This window comes from Trachypithecus francoisi, unplaced genomic scaffold (genome assembly GCF_009764315.1).
Source record: "Trachypithecus francoisi isolate TF-2019V2 unplaced genomic scaffold, Tfra_2.0 Lachesis_group17, whole genome shotgun sequence".
Classification (NCBI taxonomy): Eukaryota; Metazoa; Chordata; class Mammalia; order Primates; family Cercopithecidae; genus Trachypithecus; species Trachypithecus francoisi.
Window position 1 is genome coordinate 52,660,521 of NW_022681462.1, and position 17,160 is coordinate 52,677,680.

The following is a 17,160-nucleotide window of genomic DNA, read 5'->3' on the forward strand; positions in this document are numbered from 1 at the left end:
TTCTCTGCAAGCCCACCACTGGGGCAATGGCTTACACACATGAGATGCCCTCCCGGCTAGCACTGGTTGCACGACCACCATTTCTCAGCACACAGAGAAGTGCAGGAAAAGAATCTAGGTGGGGGACAGTTAGTGTAGTCTGAGAGCATGGCCTCTGGAGAGATGTGTCAGAATTCAAATATCCAGCTGCTATTTGTACAAGTACTTAACTATTTAAGCCTTCGTTTTCTCCTTTGTACAATGAAGACATTGCCTGGTAGAACTGCTGCAAGGATTTGATGAGAACGTAATTTAAAAACTTAGCACACTGCCTGGACAACATTATAGCTGGTTACCTATTAATATTAGCAAGATAAAATCATTCTATCTGGAGGAGAACAAAGGGTGGAAACAAAACCAGTGGTTCAGAGTCCCATACCTAAATCACTGATTTTTTTCAATCAGCTGTTCTGACATGATCAGATCCAGCGTGAGCTCCTGGCTTCTCTCCCTTTTCCTGTGCAGTGTGTTCATACTCACATCTTCACTTGTTACACAGTGCAGGATGCCACTGAGATCCTGAGCACACACCTCCTTCTCAGCTCAAGATATCAAGGCAGCTGAATGGAGATGAGGCAGGGGGAAGGTCAGTCCTGGGGTCAGCTAGACCATGTTAAAGCTTCAGAGCACTGTGGTCTTGGTTCTACCAGCTCTGGCTCAGCTCAGTCTTCTTTTCTCTGGGGTGACAGTTCAGGTTGTGGGTCTAACAACACCTCAGTAGTAAGTCTTGACCTCACAGGGTCATTGTGAAGGTTGGAACGAGTTAACATGGGGAAAGTGCTAAGGGCAGTACCTGATGCATACAGTAGGCACCTGGCCAAATGCTGGCTGTGTCAGAGCCAGTGCAGAAATGGTGTTCCTCTTGGTTCTGCGCCAAGTGCTACAAGGACAGCCTCCACTAGTCCCAGTGCCCAATGATCTGAGACACGAGGGGGTCATCAGGTTATGTTCTGGCCACAGCGCTGCTCCCCCTCCTTCCCCACTTCCTGAGGTAACTGTGATAAAGAAATGATGGAAATCCTGTATCACAACTGAAAAGAGAACATAAGGACGGGTTCATCTTTGCAAACTGTTCGGCTATGGAATTTAAATTCTTTCCCCACCTGAGGAAAGTCAGACATTCTGCCTTCTCTCCTTTTCCAAACACCAGTGGCGCCCTCTTCCTTCAAACCCTCACGCGAGTAAATGACTTCCCCGGAACCCGGGCTCAGTGTCCCCAGCTCAGTCACCCTCCTATCTACAGCAAAACTCTCAGGCACACGGGACACCTTTGGCTTTTGGGTCATTAGTTCTCTGTCAGAGCTGGAGACTTGGTAAATAACAGGGTGCTGAGTGATGAGGGGGCTGCACGCCCACCACGGGGCCAGGCAGCAGGGACAGTGTGCACCACACAGATTGTTTCCCAGCCAAATGATGTTCTGACTCCTCAAAGAAACAGAATTAGAGACTTTTGGAGGGCCTTATTTCAAAAGAAAATACTTTCTTAGACTGACATTTGGTTAATTTATAAATTTATGGCATTCCCACATCAGCTCCTGTTGCTGATGAGCTGTGCCAGTGTCTGAAGTAACCCCCCAGTGCCTGCTGGAGAAGGGAGCTCGGGAGGTGGTAGCAAGGAGAACTAGATCCCTAGAGGTCCTTCCTGCTTGTTAACCTACATTTGCTCTGTGAAGCCAGGTGTGCCCCAACTGAAGCACCTCGGAGGGAAAAACGGAGGTGGGCAGGGGTGGGGGCGGGTATCAACAGCTGCAAAGTCAGGGGCAGCCTTGAACACATGAGCAAATATGCTTTAAAATAGAGGCTCCTGCCTGACAGAATACCATGGGAGAGAAGGAACCGATTTATGGAGTGTGGCGTTCATCAGCTCATTTAATCTCTTCTAAAGACCAAGTCTCAGATGAAGCAGACAAAGAGGAGTCTAACAATTGTAAGCTCCACAAGGGCTGCTTCCCAGCATGGCTGGTGCATGGTGGGTGCTTTGCAGAGGGGATAAAGGAATGCTTGTCACGGGGCTGGGAGGTGAAGGAGCCACCATTCAGTCTGGCCTCAGAGCCTACCTTCTTTCCCCAGAAGAGCAGAGGCTGAGCAAGCTGGATGTAATCCAATCACGTGTCCCCAGGAAAGACAAGAGTCCTCAAATCCAAGTGGGAAGATGACAGACCTGTGTAACAGATGGCAGCAGGAGAGGGCCCTGTATGCACACCTGCGAGCACTGGTTTAGAAATGCACGCTCCTTACGGCCATTATTATTATATTTCTGAGACGGACTCTCACTGTTGCCCAGGCTGGAGTGCCAATGGCATGATCTTGGCTCACTGCAATCTCCACCTCCCGAGTTCAAGCAATTCTCCTGCCTCAGCCTCCCAAGAAAATGGGATTACAGGCGCCCGCCACCAAGCCCAGCTAATTTTGTTGTATTTTTAGTAGAGATGGGGTTTCACCATATTGGCCAGGCTGGTCTCAAACCCCTGACCTTGTGATCCGCCCGCCTCGGCCTCCCAAAGTGTTGGGATTACAGGCGTGAGCCACCGTGCCTCGCCACGGCCATTTTAGTTAGGGCTGTGGACATTCCCCTAAGATGGAAGATTAAAACCTTGAGCGACCGTTTCCTTCGGGAAAACAACAACAACAACAACAACAACAACAACAACAAACCTTGAGGAACAGGAACACTGGAAATAATTCACTATGACTAAGAAACTAACATGATGACAGAAAACGGAGCAGATTGCCCGGGAGAAATGTTGTGAGCCAAGACTTGGCCTCAGCTACACTGGAGAAAACTCCCAGGTTCCCGCCCAACGCCCAGACTCCAGAACACAGGATGCCCCGCCCTGTGGAGAAAGTCCCTGCGGGCTTATGTAAGGGAAATTCCCCTTCCCTTTAAAGAACCAGTTTCAGGAAATACCACTAACGTCCTGCCTTCCTGATTTCCACTCCCGGACACAATGGGTCTCCACCATGTGATAAATCTCCGAAAAGACAAGTCAAGGCCAAGTGAAACTTGCGCAAGCCATAGGCCCCTGGGGGACCCAACGTGGCCGCCCTCCAAGATGTCTGTGCTGGGGCAAGAACTCACAGAGCCCGGGCTCACCACGGGGAAGCCACAGGCCTTGTGGGTGCCGGGTAAGGGAGTGAAGGGAAGGAAGCTCCCGCCAGCTTCTCTGAGTTTCAATTACATAGTCCTATGCCTAGGTGTCCTCTTCCTGCTGTGACTCAGCCCTGACCATAAGAAAAACAAACCCTGATAGGTTACACCAGGTTGAAAGGAACACTGAAACCCAGGTCAGCCAACTAACGCCAGGGGCCGTAGGAAAGAAACCCCAGGCATCCCTGAGGAAGCAGGTCTTCCAAGCTCCCCTGCAGACTCCCCTGAGTCAAAATGAGGCATTACCTTGGAAAAACTTGAATTCTACCAAATAATTCTACCCACTATCACTCACTCTCCCAAATCAGCCCAGTTCACGAGTATGAGGGGTTGGTGAAGCTTCTTCAAAACTTGAGTGAAAATGCCCTGAACCGCACGGAGAAGAGTCAGCTACTCACACATCGTGATCGTGATCCCTAATTTACATGAAAGGGAACGAGCAGGACCTTTCACTTGTTTTCTGAAATCCTGCTTTTAAGGCTGACCTTTCACTTTCACACACACACACACAACATTCAAAGTTCAAATAGGATATAACATTCTTTCTCACAGGCAGGCCAGTTGAATTTTCCAAGTTGAAAAACTCGTTTTTCTAGGGTAGCCTGTGTTCTTTAAGTTGGGTCTAAACCTTGAAAAACTTTGAAGCTCACATTTATTTCTCCCCGAGGGAAATTTTTATTCAGTTCTGAAAAGTAACAAAAGAGCACTTCACTGTAAGTGCTTGACCCAGAGAACTGGGAGGCGGGTTCAAAAGAGACACACACACACACACACACACACACACACACACTGCACTCCAAGGGAACGAGCTTCAACCCAAATAGGAGACATTGACATAACTGGTTAAATATACAACGATTTGTAGAAGACTGAATGAGGGCTCAGAAGCAGAGAGTAAGCGTTATTTGCTCAGACACTGCAGATGCGGTGAAAGTACCTAAAAATGGGGCTGAAGGGGAGAATGGAAAGACCATGTATAATGTTTTTCAAAATTGTTCTTGGCACTCCTGGGTATTTCTTTATCCCACAGAAATAAAGATTTATGTTCATAGGAAACCCCAACCATAAATGTTTAATATAGTTCTACTCACAATAGTCCCAAACTGGAAACAACCCAGATGTCCTTGAGTAAGTGAATGGCTAAAAAACTGTAGTACATCCATACCATAGAATATTATTCAGCAACAAAAAGGAATGCAGTATTGATATACACAATATTACTTGGATAAATCTTCAGAGAATTACATCAGAGAAAAAAGTCAATCTGAAAGGTTACATCCTATATGATTCCATTTATACAACATTCTTGAAATAACACATTTCAGTGGATCCCCAAAACCCAGCACATTGTAGGTGCTCAATAAATATTTGTTGGGGGAAGAAAACGACAGGTTTCCAGCAATAAAGAACAGACTGGTGGCTGCCAGAGGTTGGGGAAGGAGTGGAGGTGGGAAGTGGGTGTGGCTATAGAAGGGCAACAGGAGGTATCCTTGTGGTGGTGGAAATGTTCTGTTATCTTGACTGTCAATATTCTGTATGTGATATTATACTATAGTGTTGCAAGCTACCACTGGGGGAAACTGCATAAAGAGCACTGTATTATTTCTTACAACTGCATGTCAGTATATAAGTATTGCAAAATAAAGAGTTTAAAAGGGAAAAAAAAACTGTTCTCAGTAATTATATTGGTGGTGGTAGTATTAGTATTGCTATTCTGAGCTTTTATAACAGAATAAAGCAAATGAATAATTTAAAAATATTCTAGTGGAAAATGAAATATTTCACTGAATTTTGATGGAAAAAAGTCTTTTTTCTTCTTTGTTAAAACATGTTTTTGTGTTATGGGCCATGTGTAGAAAGGTCGATTCAAAATTATAAAATATATTCACCAAAAAACAAAGAGGAATTCACCTGAACAAAACTCAAATATAAGTCCATAAATTCATATTTAAAAAATTGTTCATCTTTGGAGGACAAGAACCAACGCATAAATAATGCTGATTATAGGAAAGTAATGCAAATAATGGGGAAGACTCCAGCATTGATCCTGCCTTTTCTATATGGACTGTACCACTACATGAAGGGAAGTATGTATTCATAAAAGAATTCCGAGTGATAAAACAGTGTATCCAGGGGAACTAACATAGGATCCCCATACACAAGCAATTCTAATAGTTCCAGGAACTCGGTGAGATGACAATGTGCCCATCACCCAGTCTGATACGTTGTTTCATCTACTCAAGATGCCATGAATTGTAAGAAGCACCATCACTCTCCGTACACCCAAACCCCCCCGCCAAAAAAAAAACAAACACAGCCAGTTCAAGCAGAGCACAATCCTGAAGTGCCATGAGAAGATGCATCCCAACTTGAGATGCTCAAGTAGGACAAAAAGTGGCCTTGATTCAAGTGACAATGCCATTTCATATCCTAAGCCTTATTTTCACTAATTCTCTTCAGATTTATTAAGGGGCCAAAATCAGGGTAAAATAGCACAGCATTATGGCAATAAGAAATGTGCAAAAACCTCAAAAAATATGACAGTGAAAGAATGAAAAAAAAAAAAAAAAACCCCAAAAGCTATTATTTACCCTGCCAGGCTTGAAGCTCATGACCCTGTGTGGCCTATAACTTCTGATGGTGAACACGTCTTGATTGGGGTCTTCTGACACTCCTCTCCTTTTGCTGCCCATCATCTTCCACATTCAGGCCTCAGTGGATCCTTATCAAGTGCAAGAAGAGAGAGCAAATACCACGAAAGCCCGGATTCGTAACTAGAGATCCGTGAACTGTTGAAATTACGTGCACGATGTTCAACATCTATGTATTTCTTATGGGATTCCAGGATTGCTGGTGTGAACTTTTTGCCATCTGCACAGCTTTGTCAAGAGTACAAGACTGTAATCAATCACAATTGTTTCCAAGATATTCTGCCTTAACTAAACATTTTGATCTGATGAGAATGGAACAACTTGATTCCAACCCTGAGCATGGCAAGGGCGAAGGACTGTCGTGGGAAACAGGGGAGAAGGTGAGGTCTCAGTTTGCCTAGAGGTAAGAGAGTTAAGAGAAAGCTTTGATGACACTCAGCTGTGGAGCCCAGGGTTGATGCCACCTTAGGCATGGTCTTTGTGGAATAACTTACTGGACATCCATAATACTAGCATCCATTGCTACTAATTTATGCAAGCAGCATGGAGTCAGCATATCCAGATAACCCAGGAAAAGTATGTCATTTGTAAATAACCCACGACTCTATGCTGAAGTCAGCAAACTATGGCCCATGGGCCAAACCTGATCTGTTGCCTGTTACTTTTTTTTTCCTTTTTGGTCTGATCTGTATAAAGTAGACTTTATATTTTGAAATCATTACAAAAAATCAAAATATTATATGGCATGTGAAAGTTATAGGAAATTCAAATTTGTGTCCCTAAATAATTTTACTGGAACATAGCCATGCCCAGGCGTTCACATACTGTCAATGACTGCCTTTGTATTTACACAACAGCTGAGTTGAGCAACAGAGACAGTTATGGCCTACAAAGCTTAAAATATTTACTGTCTCCGTCCCTTTACAGAACAAATTTGCCAACCCCTATCTCAGAGCTCACATTTCACAAGTGCTCTGGTAACTTTTTCATAAATAAAAGATAAAGCCTGAATGTGTAACTACAAAACAGTCACATTTATTACTGTTTGCTGTAGTTTTCAAAGCTTGTGCACCAGACACGCATAAAAAATGCAAAAGTGAGCCCAGACTGGTTATAAAATGTTTCCTGTTTGTCATTTCTCCCTTTGCAGTTTCCCTACTGGGCTTGCACACGCAGCAGAGGAAGAACAACAATTAGTCACCATGCTAGATTTAAAAGCATTTAATGACATAGCATATATTTAACAGATAGGGCAAAAGTTGAGAGGTACAGGTCGTACGACTGAGCACCAGGCCTGAGCGACCACCTCCCTGTTCAGGCCCAGCCTCTGGAGTTCATTCCTATCAATGTCATTTTGATTGTGCAGTAAGATGAAAATTTGTCATTACAATAGATACAGTGACAGAGAAATGCACACTATGTATCAAATAGCAAGGAAATGAAGCAAATTATAACACAGTGTGGCAACGCACGAGCAAGTAACCATTAAAGTAACATTACTTTGTCCAGTAAATGCTTCAGTTCCACCACTTGTACACTTACCAACGATTTAAAGGGTTTATTATACATCTAGTTTTATTATACTTTGTACTAGAATTATCTCAAACATACAATATAATGTATTTCAGCAAAAAAAAAAAAAAAAATTGAAATTACAGATTATTTAAAACAGTATCAGTTTTCTATTCCTTCTTGTATACTGACATTCTTAACCGTCATAGCAGTTGATGCAGAAAAGCCGCATGTCATGTGTTAGTAAGTGATGCCAGATACAAATGGTTTGGTCTGTAGAGTTAATGTGGAGCTGCACTGTGGCTGCAGCAAGATCATAATATGCGATCTTTTAATAAAGGTTAGCCCCATCTTGGGCACTTCTAATAGTCAAGACTCAGGGTAACCACCAGAAGTAAATGGAGAGAGAATGGTGTCAGGATATTGGTACATTTTGTCTCTGGTAAGCACAGGAAATATTAAGCACCGCTGCCTTGCATACCAACAGCACTAGAGGCGGGTTATTTCCAACACAGCCTCACAAAATTGAGGAACAGTTTAAATACTGAGATCTAATCGATATAATTTCATTAAAAAAAAATCTGGCCTTCCCTCTGCACCTCAAACTTTTGTAACTTGGAGATGAAGTGTTTAGGTGTGTTTCCCCCACCCCCCAGAAATGCTCTATAAATTAAAAAAAAAAAAAAAAAAAAAAAAAAAAATCAACCACATTGAGGAACATTAGGCACAGAGAGTAATGTGTTGGTTCTGAGCTTGCATGCTGGAATTTCACTGAAAAGGTAAGAGAAGGGCAGGAGGTGAAGGAAAGGAGTTCATTTCTTTTTGCCAAAAAGGCTGAACCGCTTCTCTTTGTCTTTCTCTTTGTCCTTTTCCCGCTTGCCGGGACTGGACTCGCTGGTGATGGTGACGACGCTGGTGGGGAGGGTCTGCGCCCGGCTGGATGCTGGCGTGCTCTGGGTGCTGGCAGACACCTCATGTTTATCAGAGGAGATGGCCGAAGAGATGGCCTGGATCCATGTGTTCATTTCCTCCTGGACAGAGGAAGGGACACAGGTAAGACTCAACTAAGAGAGGTAGGCGTGAGGGGTTCTGGTGCCAAGGCTTGAGAATGGCACACCTGGCCAACTGAGGGGTGAGCAGAGTCACTTCTGGGTACTGTCCCCAAATGCACCTCTGCCTCTGATCAGTACAGGAGAGGGAACCTGGTTCAGCTTCTCATGAAAATTCAGTTCTACTCATCACCCTAGTAAGTGGCCCTACAAACTTGTAAGAGCTGGAAGACTGGTCTCAGTCTGTGAGGTGGTCAGATCCCACCCTAGAAGGTGCTTTTTCACATTGAAGGGCATTATAGGTGTTACTTTTCCATCAATGGACCCTCTCTTTCCTTGAGGTGAGGTACACACCCATTAAACAGCTGGCTACGGGCACAGGGTGCAGCAGGGGTCCCATCATGAACCACAACCAGTCCTGGGACCACCTCACTGTGCCTCATCCCTGGGAGGGGACGAGCAAAGATTTCCTCCATCGACTTCAAGGGATCCTGCCTTGGCAAAGGGACAGCGAGATCATATTCACTGCCTTCTAGAGACAGAACCAAACACCTTCTTGTGCTGGTGACTAGAGCCCAGTGATAGAAACCACCACTGATCATCATTTACATGAAGAACATTCTGAATAAAGCCTATCATCCCACAAACACTTGCAAACTCCTAAGTACTGAAGAGAAATAACATTTAGAAACTTACATCGTCTTTGGCTTGGAAGAGGTACTCATTGCCATCATTTAGTCTGTAATTTCAAGAAAGAAAGTTAGTCACCACTTAATTACAGAGAAATAAAAATCCCCCAACTCCCATATCCCACGCAGGACAGAAGCAGACCACAGGAGTCACAACAGAAGCGTCAACCTGCGTATGTTACCACCAAGCCTGGGGACCTGCCCAGGCCCAGCAACAGACTCCTGGAGATCAAGAAGCCATAAAAATCGCACCAATGATACACACAGGGACCCTGTACTTCAATCCAACGGAAGGATTTAAAAAAAACCCAAACATAACATTTGGCTTTATTGTGACAAAAATCACTTGTGGATGCCTGATGACTTACTGGTCTAAACTGAATTCAGGAGAAAGCTTTTGAACACAACGAGCCCTTTTGAAATTCTGCTACTGAGCTTGTATCCCCTACATTCACATGTTCCAGAGTCTCAGAATAGGCCAACAGAAAATGTCTCTTCAACTTTTCTTCTACTGTATGTCTTAGAATTAAGAAGCCCTATTAGTGTGACACTGGGCGTTCCCTAGGCTTGGAGGGGTCACAGGTTCACTCTGTGGCTGCGGAGAGTAAGAGGGTACTGTTGTGTAGCAGAGGGTAGCTGCTGTTCGCTAATATCCCAGTTCTCTGAAGCTACATGAAGGGAGTACAAAGGGGAAAGCAGCCAAGGAGCCAAGCTGCCGGTGCATTGTCTTACAAAATGTAAAGTGTTCCAGGACCCAAAGAGCCTGCCTGTACTGCGCAGCAGCAGAGCTCAATAAATCAAACCATTTGACACTCTCTCCTCTGCAGCCCTTGGCCTAGTCCAACTGGCATGAAACATACAAATAAATGAAGACCAAAGCTTTTCAGATCCCAAAACAACAGTACAAATCAGTAAACAAGCATCCTAACCACTAAAATGTTTATTTTTTACATTTTTAAAAGATAAAATAATTTTTCTGCCTACTTCCAAGTGTGAGGAGAAATTCTGAGATTAGCTCCACTCTGTAGGGAGGTACATGTATCCTACAGGGTAGAGATATTTGGAACTAGATGGTTCTGAGGCAGCTGGAGCATCTACTGGGAGAGTCAGGAGAGGACAGGGTCCCAGGCCCCATCCAAACATTTCCTGTTTGTCTCCATCCAGCTCCAGGATGACTCACTTGACCCGTCTCCAGATAACTCATGAGCAAAGAATAGCATCTCCTGGGTCAGGATAAGCTGAAAAGATGGGGATACTATTTTTCAAAGCCTCTCTTAAACTGTGAAATGTGACTAGCTCTCTTTAAGTCTTAGGGAACAGTAAGTGCCTGGTTATAAAATCAAAAGCTCCTTATCCCTCAATGCTTAGCTGTACTGTTAACCACAGGGAAGCTGGTGGCTGGCCACAGTTGCCAAAGAATTCACCCTAACTGAGACATGTGCCAAACTGGTTTTTCACTTTATTGGGGATTTAAAATGGCAGAAGAGAGAACCAACTAATCACAGTAGCTGTCTAAGAACACCAACCTCTAGAGTGGAAGTAAATGCAAACCCACTCTGGCAGCCCTGAAGCATGGCGACTCTCACCTTAGCTTGAATACGTGTTTCTTCTTTTTGTAATCAAGGGCCACTTCGCAGACAGCTTCTTTCAAACTCACAGGGACCTCGCTGTGGTAGGGAATTCCAGAAGCAGCAGTCTTTGCATCTTTGTAGAAACCCATTTCTTGGTTATTTATGACACAATAAACATTGTGCCAGGACCTGAGCGGTTTAAAAAAAAAAGGGCGGGGGAGATAAAGGCTCTACCACATTCCCCTTGAAGAACTAAACATTTCATTAACATGAAAATGATCCTCACACAACACAGTGTGATCCCGCCCAACCCTCAACCTTCCTTATTACAAGCCCTTCCTAAAGTCTGCTAACACTCAACAACAGAAAAAATTTCTCCATGGAGAGTTCGGGAACAGGGCACAGGGCAGGTGTTTGAGGGCTACGTCTTCTCTTTTACTTTGGAGAAAAGCAAGTTACTCTCTTGTACTCTGAGCTCACTTTGACTGGTGTTTAGTACTCTCTGCTGTAGCGCCCTCTTATGGTCATGGGTTACAGGCCATGCTCCTTGTCTGAAACATGCCTGTCCTCCAGCAGCAGCTCCTCCAGCTGCAGGTTTATTACTTATGTGACTTGGCAACTTGAGAGAAAGACAGACCCAGAGCCATCAGCACTTACGGTACCTTTGGGTGAATTAGAATAAAGTGGCTTTTCCCCTATGGTATGGCAAACTTCCCTAATATACTAATTTTAACAGAACACCGGCCTGTATTACACCAGCATGTATTAATATATAAATCCCTATGTTGTCCTCAATGCGAAAAGCAGTTCTTAGATATTCTGATCGCCTCGCACAGCAAACAAACTGCACAATAAGACGTGGTGGTCCCAGGCGGTTGGGTTTACTAGTTAAGCACATAGGCTTTGCAGTTTCCTATTCCAGCTTTGCCATTTACTAGGTTTCCACAGAAAGTGAGCTTTATTAACCGCTCAGAGCCTCTGTTCCCCATCTGTTAAATAAAAAAATTGGGGCTGTTGAGAGACAATGAATATATATAAAGGTTGATACGGAGATCAGGGCAGGGGAAATGGTGAACGGCTTTTTACAAAAAAACCCACGAGGAGTCCTAAATGAAATCAGTCACTTAAGGTAAAGAAGACTCTTCAGTCTCAACCTAGCAAATTCCTTCTCCAGACAAACCACTGAAGTCCCGTCTAGCTACTCCCATCCAAACTCAACTCTTCCTTCTCTCAGTGAATAACCAACATTCTACTCCTGCTTTCCAGCGTCAGCCCAAGAAGAATGCAATGTCCAGGAAGCTACCAAAGGAATAAAACTACCTGAGCACATACTTCTCTTCCAATTCAAGAGTGGCCCACCTTATCCCTTCATAGGCTGACTTCCCATCTTACTGTGGCAGCCTCTGCTGCTGTTACCTGCTTGAGGCTTTCTTATTGTGGGCCTCCCACTCGTGTTTCCGATGGAGGAAGCCTTCCATCTGGGCCGAAGGCGTCTCCTGGGTTCTGGCTGGTAAGGTGGCCGCACTCTGGGCTGGGAGGGCAGTCTTGGCTTTGCGATCAGAGGTCGGGGAGGGGATGGGGCTGGACTCTTTAGAGCTCGTCCTTTGTTCTGTAGCGCCGTTGACCATTTCGCTTGTGTCCACCGTTTCTGCCATCTAGGGACAGCGGAGAGGCCATTCAGCTAACTCCGTGAGCCATGGGGGTGACCACATACGCTCTACCTGACTCGCACGTGTGGCTGTGTATAAATGCCTGGCAGAGATCGAGGCAGTACAGTAAAACCATTGCACACCCACAAAGCCAGCTGGACACCAAGGACATTAGAAGGTGGGAATGGATTAATACCCGCCCGTTTATAGGGAAATAAGAAAAGCGAAATGCCAGTATGAGTTTTACTGCACTCTATTCCTCTGATCAATAAATATAACTCAGATAATCTCCTCTTATGGTTACTTTAAAACAAAAAGACAACAGTAACAATCACACATATTAAATATGGAAGAGAGTGGACGTTATACAGCAGCCACCTTACGATCAAGGATGCCACCAGAAGGGCTGGAAGTTTAAGCGAAAGGGCATTCACAAACAGACCGATAGACAACTCTATCAGAGCTACATGGCATTCCCCCAGAGTAAGACAAGGAAAGACCTTGGTTCCTGAAAACGTTCTCTGGCTCTCCTCCCCCTCCCCTCAACACATTGTCATAAACACATGCAGAAATTAGGACGACAATCATGCATTTCACATCTACCATCCCAGTTAGACTTTGGAACTTAAGAGCTGGAAGGAAATGAGGCAAGTCAACAAACATCAATTTGACCACATCTGCCGAAGTTGTATCGTGAGTGGGTTGTAGTTTGTGTTAAAGGAGCTGGAAAAGCCAATCACAGTCACTCAACACCACACAGCTATTTACCCCCAAACAAAGACAGAACCAGGGCCTTCCCCATCACGGGTTGGTTGATCACGGTGCCTTGCTGCACTGAGACGAGAAAGCCCAGAGACAGCCAGGCTTCCAGCGGCTCTGACCCTTCAGGCTGGAGACGTCTTCGGGAGCGTTCCTTCCCAAGCTCATTTAAATTGTAACCCTCATGGCTTTTCGGCTTTGGAAATGTAGTAGGGTCTTGATTCATTATCATTTTCAGCCTGTGTACCATCAACTGTGTACCATTAACTGTAGCAGCCCCTGGCTGATACACCCAGGGTGTGCGATTAGCGAGTTACAAAAGCTGGGTGTGGCTGACACTTTAGTGGATTACAGACAACCTGCACCCCTCGTACACAGACAAACATGGAGAAGTCAATGGCACGCTCATTAGATACGTCGCCCACCACTGCTGCCCAGGACCAAAGTGACACCAAATTAGCAGTAACAACCTTGACGGGATAAACGGTAGACTGGCCACCACCATGTGAACACCTGGATCTATCAACTCTTGGGAACTGGATCTCTCACTTATTAGGTCTTATCTTAATGGGTGGGCCCAATGCTTGAGTTTGAACAAAACTAATTTTTTTGGGGGAAAAGGGCTAAAAAAAGCTCTGGAAGGAGGGAGAATCACAAGTTTAAGTTATGTCTATGCAAACTATCATAATTAGCATCAGGGCTGAGGGAAGACTAGAAACTATACAGTTTAAGGGTGGTTTTGATTGGAACCCTTTACCCTCATGGAAATGTGGAAAATGGATTATAGGACAAAAAGACATGTGGGGGTGTGTGTGTGCACGAGTGCTGCAAGGTGATCACCCAGGCCTTGCAAGTGACAGACTGCAGACACGTGCTTATGAGCAACAGACTATTTAAACCATTCTCTCTCTTTTCACTTTTAAAGGAGAGTTGCAGGAGGGGAAATAGCCAAAAAACAAAACCCTGAGTCAAAACAATGTGAGTGGACTTTAAAGGTGATAAATCTTCTCTAGTGTGAGATTTCAGGAGACTTCTGGTGAGGAGGAAGTATGAGTTTGGTCTGGAAGGCCTGAGCCAGGTGTGAGTCCAGAGAGACATGGGGTTAGTATGTAGAGAAACCAGGTTAAAAAAAAATTTAGTGCTGCAGGTTTGACTTGAAAGCTGCTAGTGACAGCAATGACCTGGGTAGAGGGATGTTTCCTTGAAAACGGCTAAAATTTATCATACTTGGTCAGACTGCAAGGTAGATGAAGGCCAGGGAAGCCTCTTCTGAGGATAATTCTGCAGCAAAAATTTTTTCTTTAGAGTTAGAAGGAAAGAGAAAACCCCAAACCAGTATGCAGAGATCATTAATGTTTATGCAAATGAATCACTAACCAAGAAAACAAGGAAAATAAAAGGAACAAAATGAATTTTAATGGACATGTGCTTTAAGCATGCCAACAGACAACACACCACTAGAGACACACATCAAAAGCAATCACAGTGCTATGATCAAATGATGGGTACATGTGAACACATCCCCTGCAACCCCACCCCACGTTGCTTCTCTTTAGCGATTAGTCCAGAGTGCTTTAGTGGCTGGGCACACCCGAGATACTTAAATCAGGAGGTGAACATAAATGCAACGTGACAACTAGTAGCACAGAAAACACCTGATTGGTTTTCAAAGTGCACAAAGCAATGCTATTTTCAAGTTCATTGAGTCTCTGCATCATCACTCAAAACAATAAAAATACTTTTTCTTCTTCTAATACAATCCAATTGTAATTAAAATTTTGTTATGACAAACTACATTAAAAAATCTAGATAAAAATAGGCATGATAGCAAATGCTAAAAGCATCATAGCACTCTTTTCTTGTGTGCTTATGTGGTTCCTTTTTTGGAGGGTCTTCTAGATACAAAAAGTGTCAAATTGGGTATCAGTCCTGGTGATACAAAATTTAAACACACACATATATATATGAAAACATCACATATATACATATAGATCAATGAAACACAAAATGTAATTTGGAGCCAGAAACACACATTAGAGCTCCCTAATGACCAAAGACAAAGCAGTTTTTTTTTCCTAAAATGAATTTTGATGTGTTTTAAGGCAGAGACCCAATAATGATGCACACTACCCCCAGAACATAAGAAGCTTGGCATCTATCTATATACCCATCTACAGTCAGAAGTAGATAGATATGTACATAGAGATAAGGAAAAACAAACAAGATGCTATATGACGTTATCCTGACAAAAGAAAAAAAAAAAGACATGCATCATGAAATAAAAAGACAAATCAGACTTAACTCATGGAGAACACATATCAAAACAGGTTTCTGATTCCACTAACACATCTAAATATGGCAAAGGAGCAAGTGAATGTCTCACAAGGCTTTGATGTATAATATGGATTTGGTTTTCTTTTTATCGGTACTAGGAAACCATCTCTGTCACCAGCTTTTATTTCTAAGGAAAAGGATTTTTGTGAAAACATTTTCAATTCCTGCTGGTGGCCTGACAGATACCATCCTAAAAGCTTCCTTTATCAGATAATTCCACAAAAAGTCTTGAGAAAATGAATAGTGAATCAGAAGATTAATCCAAGATGTATAGTAGAGTTTGTCTACAGAGACACTGACATGACTTCTGAAGCCAGGGGGCGTGCGAGCACTCCTAGGCACGGTCCACCAAGTGCAACGTTCAAGTAATCAGGATGAACCACAATGGCTTCTGTTCCATTTGTTTGAAAAATTAAAACAGTTTGACACCCTGAAGTCATCAGCTGAATGGAGAGGCACGGAAGTCTGTGAGGCAGGCTTCTAAAACATGCTGAGAACCGCTGTCACCTGCTGTGTCCCAAGTGCCAGAAGCACTGACAGGGAGCGAGACAGAGGTGGCGGCAGCAGTCAGTGGGCACTTTACTCCTGAGGCTGGCTGCAACATCTGTGCAAGGAAGCCTACAGTTTTCAATTCAGGAATTGGCAGAAAAAAAGAGAGGAACTGGTTTGTAAAAGTAATAAATGACCCAAGGGTCTCAAAACGTTTGAGATTGTGTGCCTACAATTAAAACAGCTTCTAGAATATATCTAACTTCCTTTTTGTCATCTTCAATGAATGAATGCATCTTTCATGGAATGTTACACAGCTGACTTTAGGTTTTAATCTTATTATAGAATGTCTCCCTCCTCATACACCAGTCTTCCTAGTTGATAGTAAACTACTACAGGTTAATAACATCTGGAAAGGGGGCTACATATAGCACAGTACTGTGTCCTGTTAGAATAACTGAATGTGTCATACCTGTTAGATTCTAGTTTTCTTCTTCATTATGCTGTAATCTCATTTAATTTCATTTCAATTACTCATGTAAGGGTTTCGCTGTAAAATCTTAATAAAGTAAAAAGCTCACAATAAATAAACAAAAAATAAGTATGTTGCTTTAAGGCAGCTGGGCATCCATCAGTTAAGAGACTCAAACATGAATTAAATGCAAACAAATATGAAACCAAGGAAGGCTATGAATTAGGTAAAAATTTTAACATTTTGGGTGAAGTGGAAGCCAAAAAGTCAAAACCCAGAGGATTTGGAAAGGGTGATTCTTGACAAATGGTAGTGAACTTCACAGTCCAGACCATGGCTGGTCACTGGCTGTCCGTCTGCTATTAAAGTTTTTGTAGTTTTGGTAGGTTTGAGAGCGGTAACTAACCCGTGGAGATCCCTGTTCAGCCGGCAAACCGTTTTGGGAAACTTGTTCTCCTTTTGTAGTATCCCTGTTAGGGAAGGGCGGGAAAGGAGGAGGAAGGGAAAGGAAGAAGAGGAGAAAGAGGAAATAGTAAGAGAGGGTGGGAGAACATCATCACTCAATTTTATTACAAGCAACCCTTTCACATAATGTAATTCTTTCTAAATCTGAAACTTCCAAGTGTTTTAAATAGACTCTAGACAGAAAATATGACTACAAGAATGCCCTATGCCCTGCCCCACCAAAAAAAAGGCAGCATTAGAGGTTGCCATGGAGCTCTTACCATAGCAAAATAATTAGCCCTTTGGAAATAGAGAATAATTGCTGCCCTCTGTGTGAAGTTACTTAGAACTTTC

General features: G+C 43.5%; 1 protein-coding gene across 8 annotated transcripts in view; it reads right to left on the reverse strand.

The window, feature by feature from the left end:
- Positions 1 to 7,044: 7,044 nt before the first annotated feature.
- SPTBN1 (spectrin beta, non-erythrocytic 1) overlaps positions 7,045 to 17,160 on the reverse strand; it is a 213,945-nt gene continuing 203,829 nt past the window's right edge. For 3 of the 8 annotated variants that reach the window (XM_033175702.1, XM_033175703.1, XM_033175704.1), the window contains exons 31-35: positions 16,769 to 16,832; positions 12,076 to 12,314; positions 10,675 to 10,848; positions 9,096 to 9,138; positions 7,045 to 8,381 (exon numbers count right to left, since the gene is read on the reverse strand). In XM_033175702.1, the coding sequence (XP_033031593.1) occupies positions 8,163 to 8,381; positions 9,096 to 9,138; positions 10,675 to 10,848; positions 12,076 to 12,314; positions 16,769 to 16,832 (739 nt within the window). In that variant the 3' untranslated portion in view covers positions 7,045 to 8,162. Of the gene's footprint in view, positions 8,382 to 9,095; positions 9,139 to 10,674; positions 10,849 to 12,075; positions 12,315 to 13,076; positions 16,833 to 17,160 lie in introns of those variants that run through there. The other 5 variants (XM_033175701.1, XM_033175699.1, XR_004428292.1 and 2 more) reach the window with 3 other exon arrangements.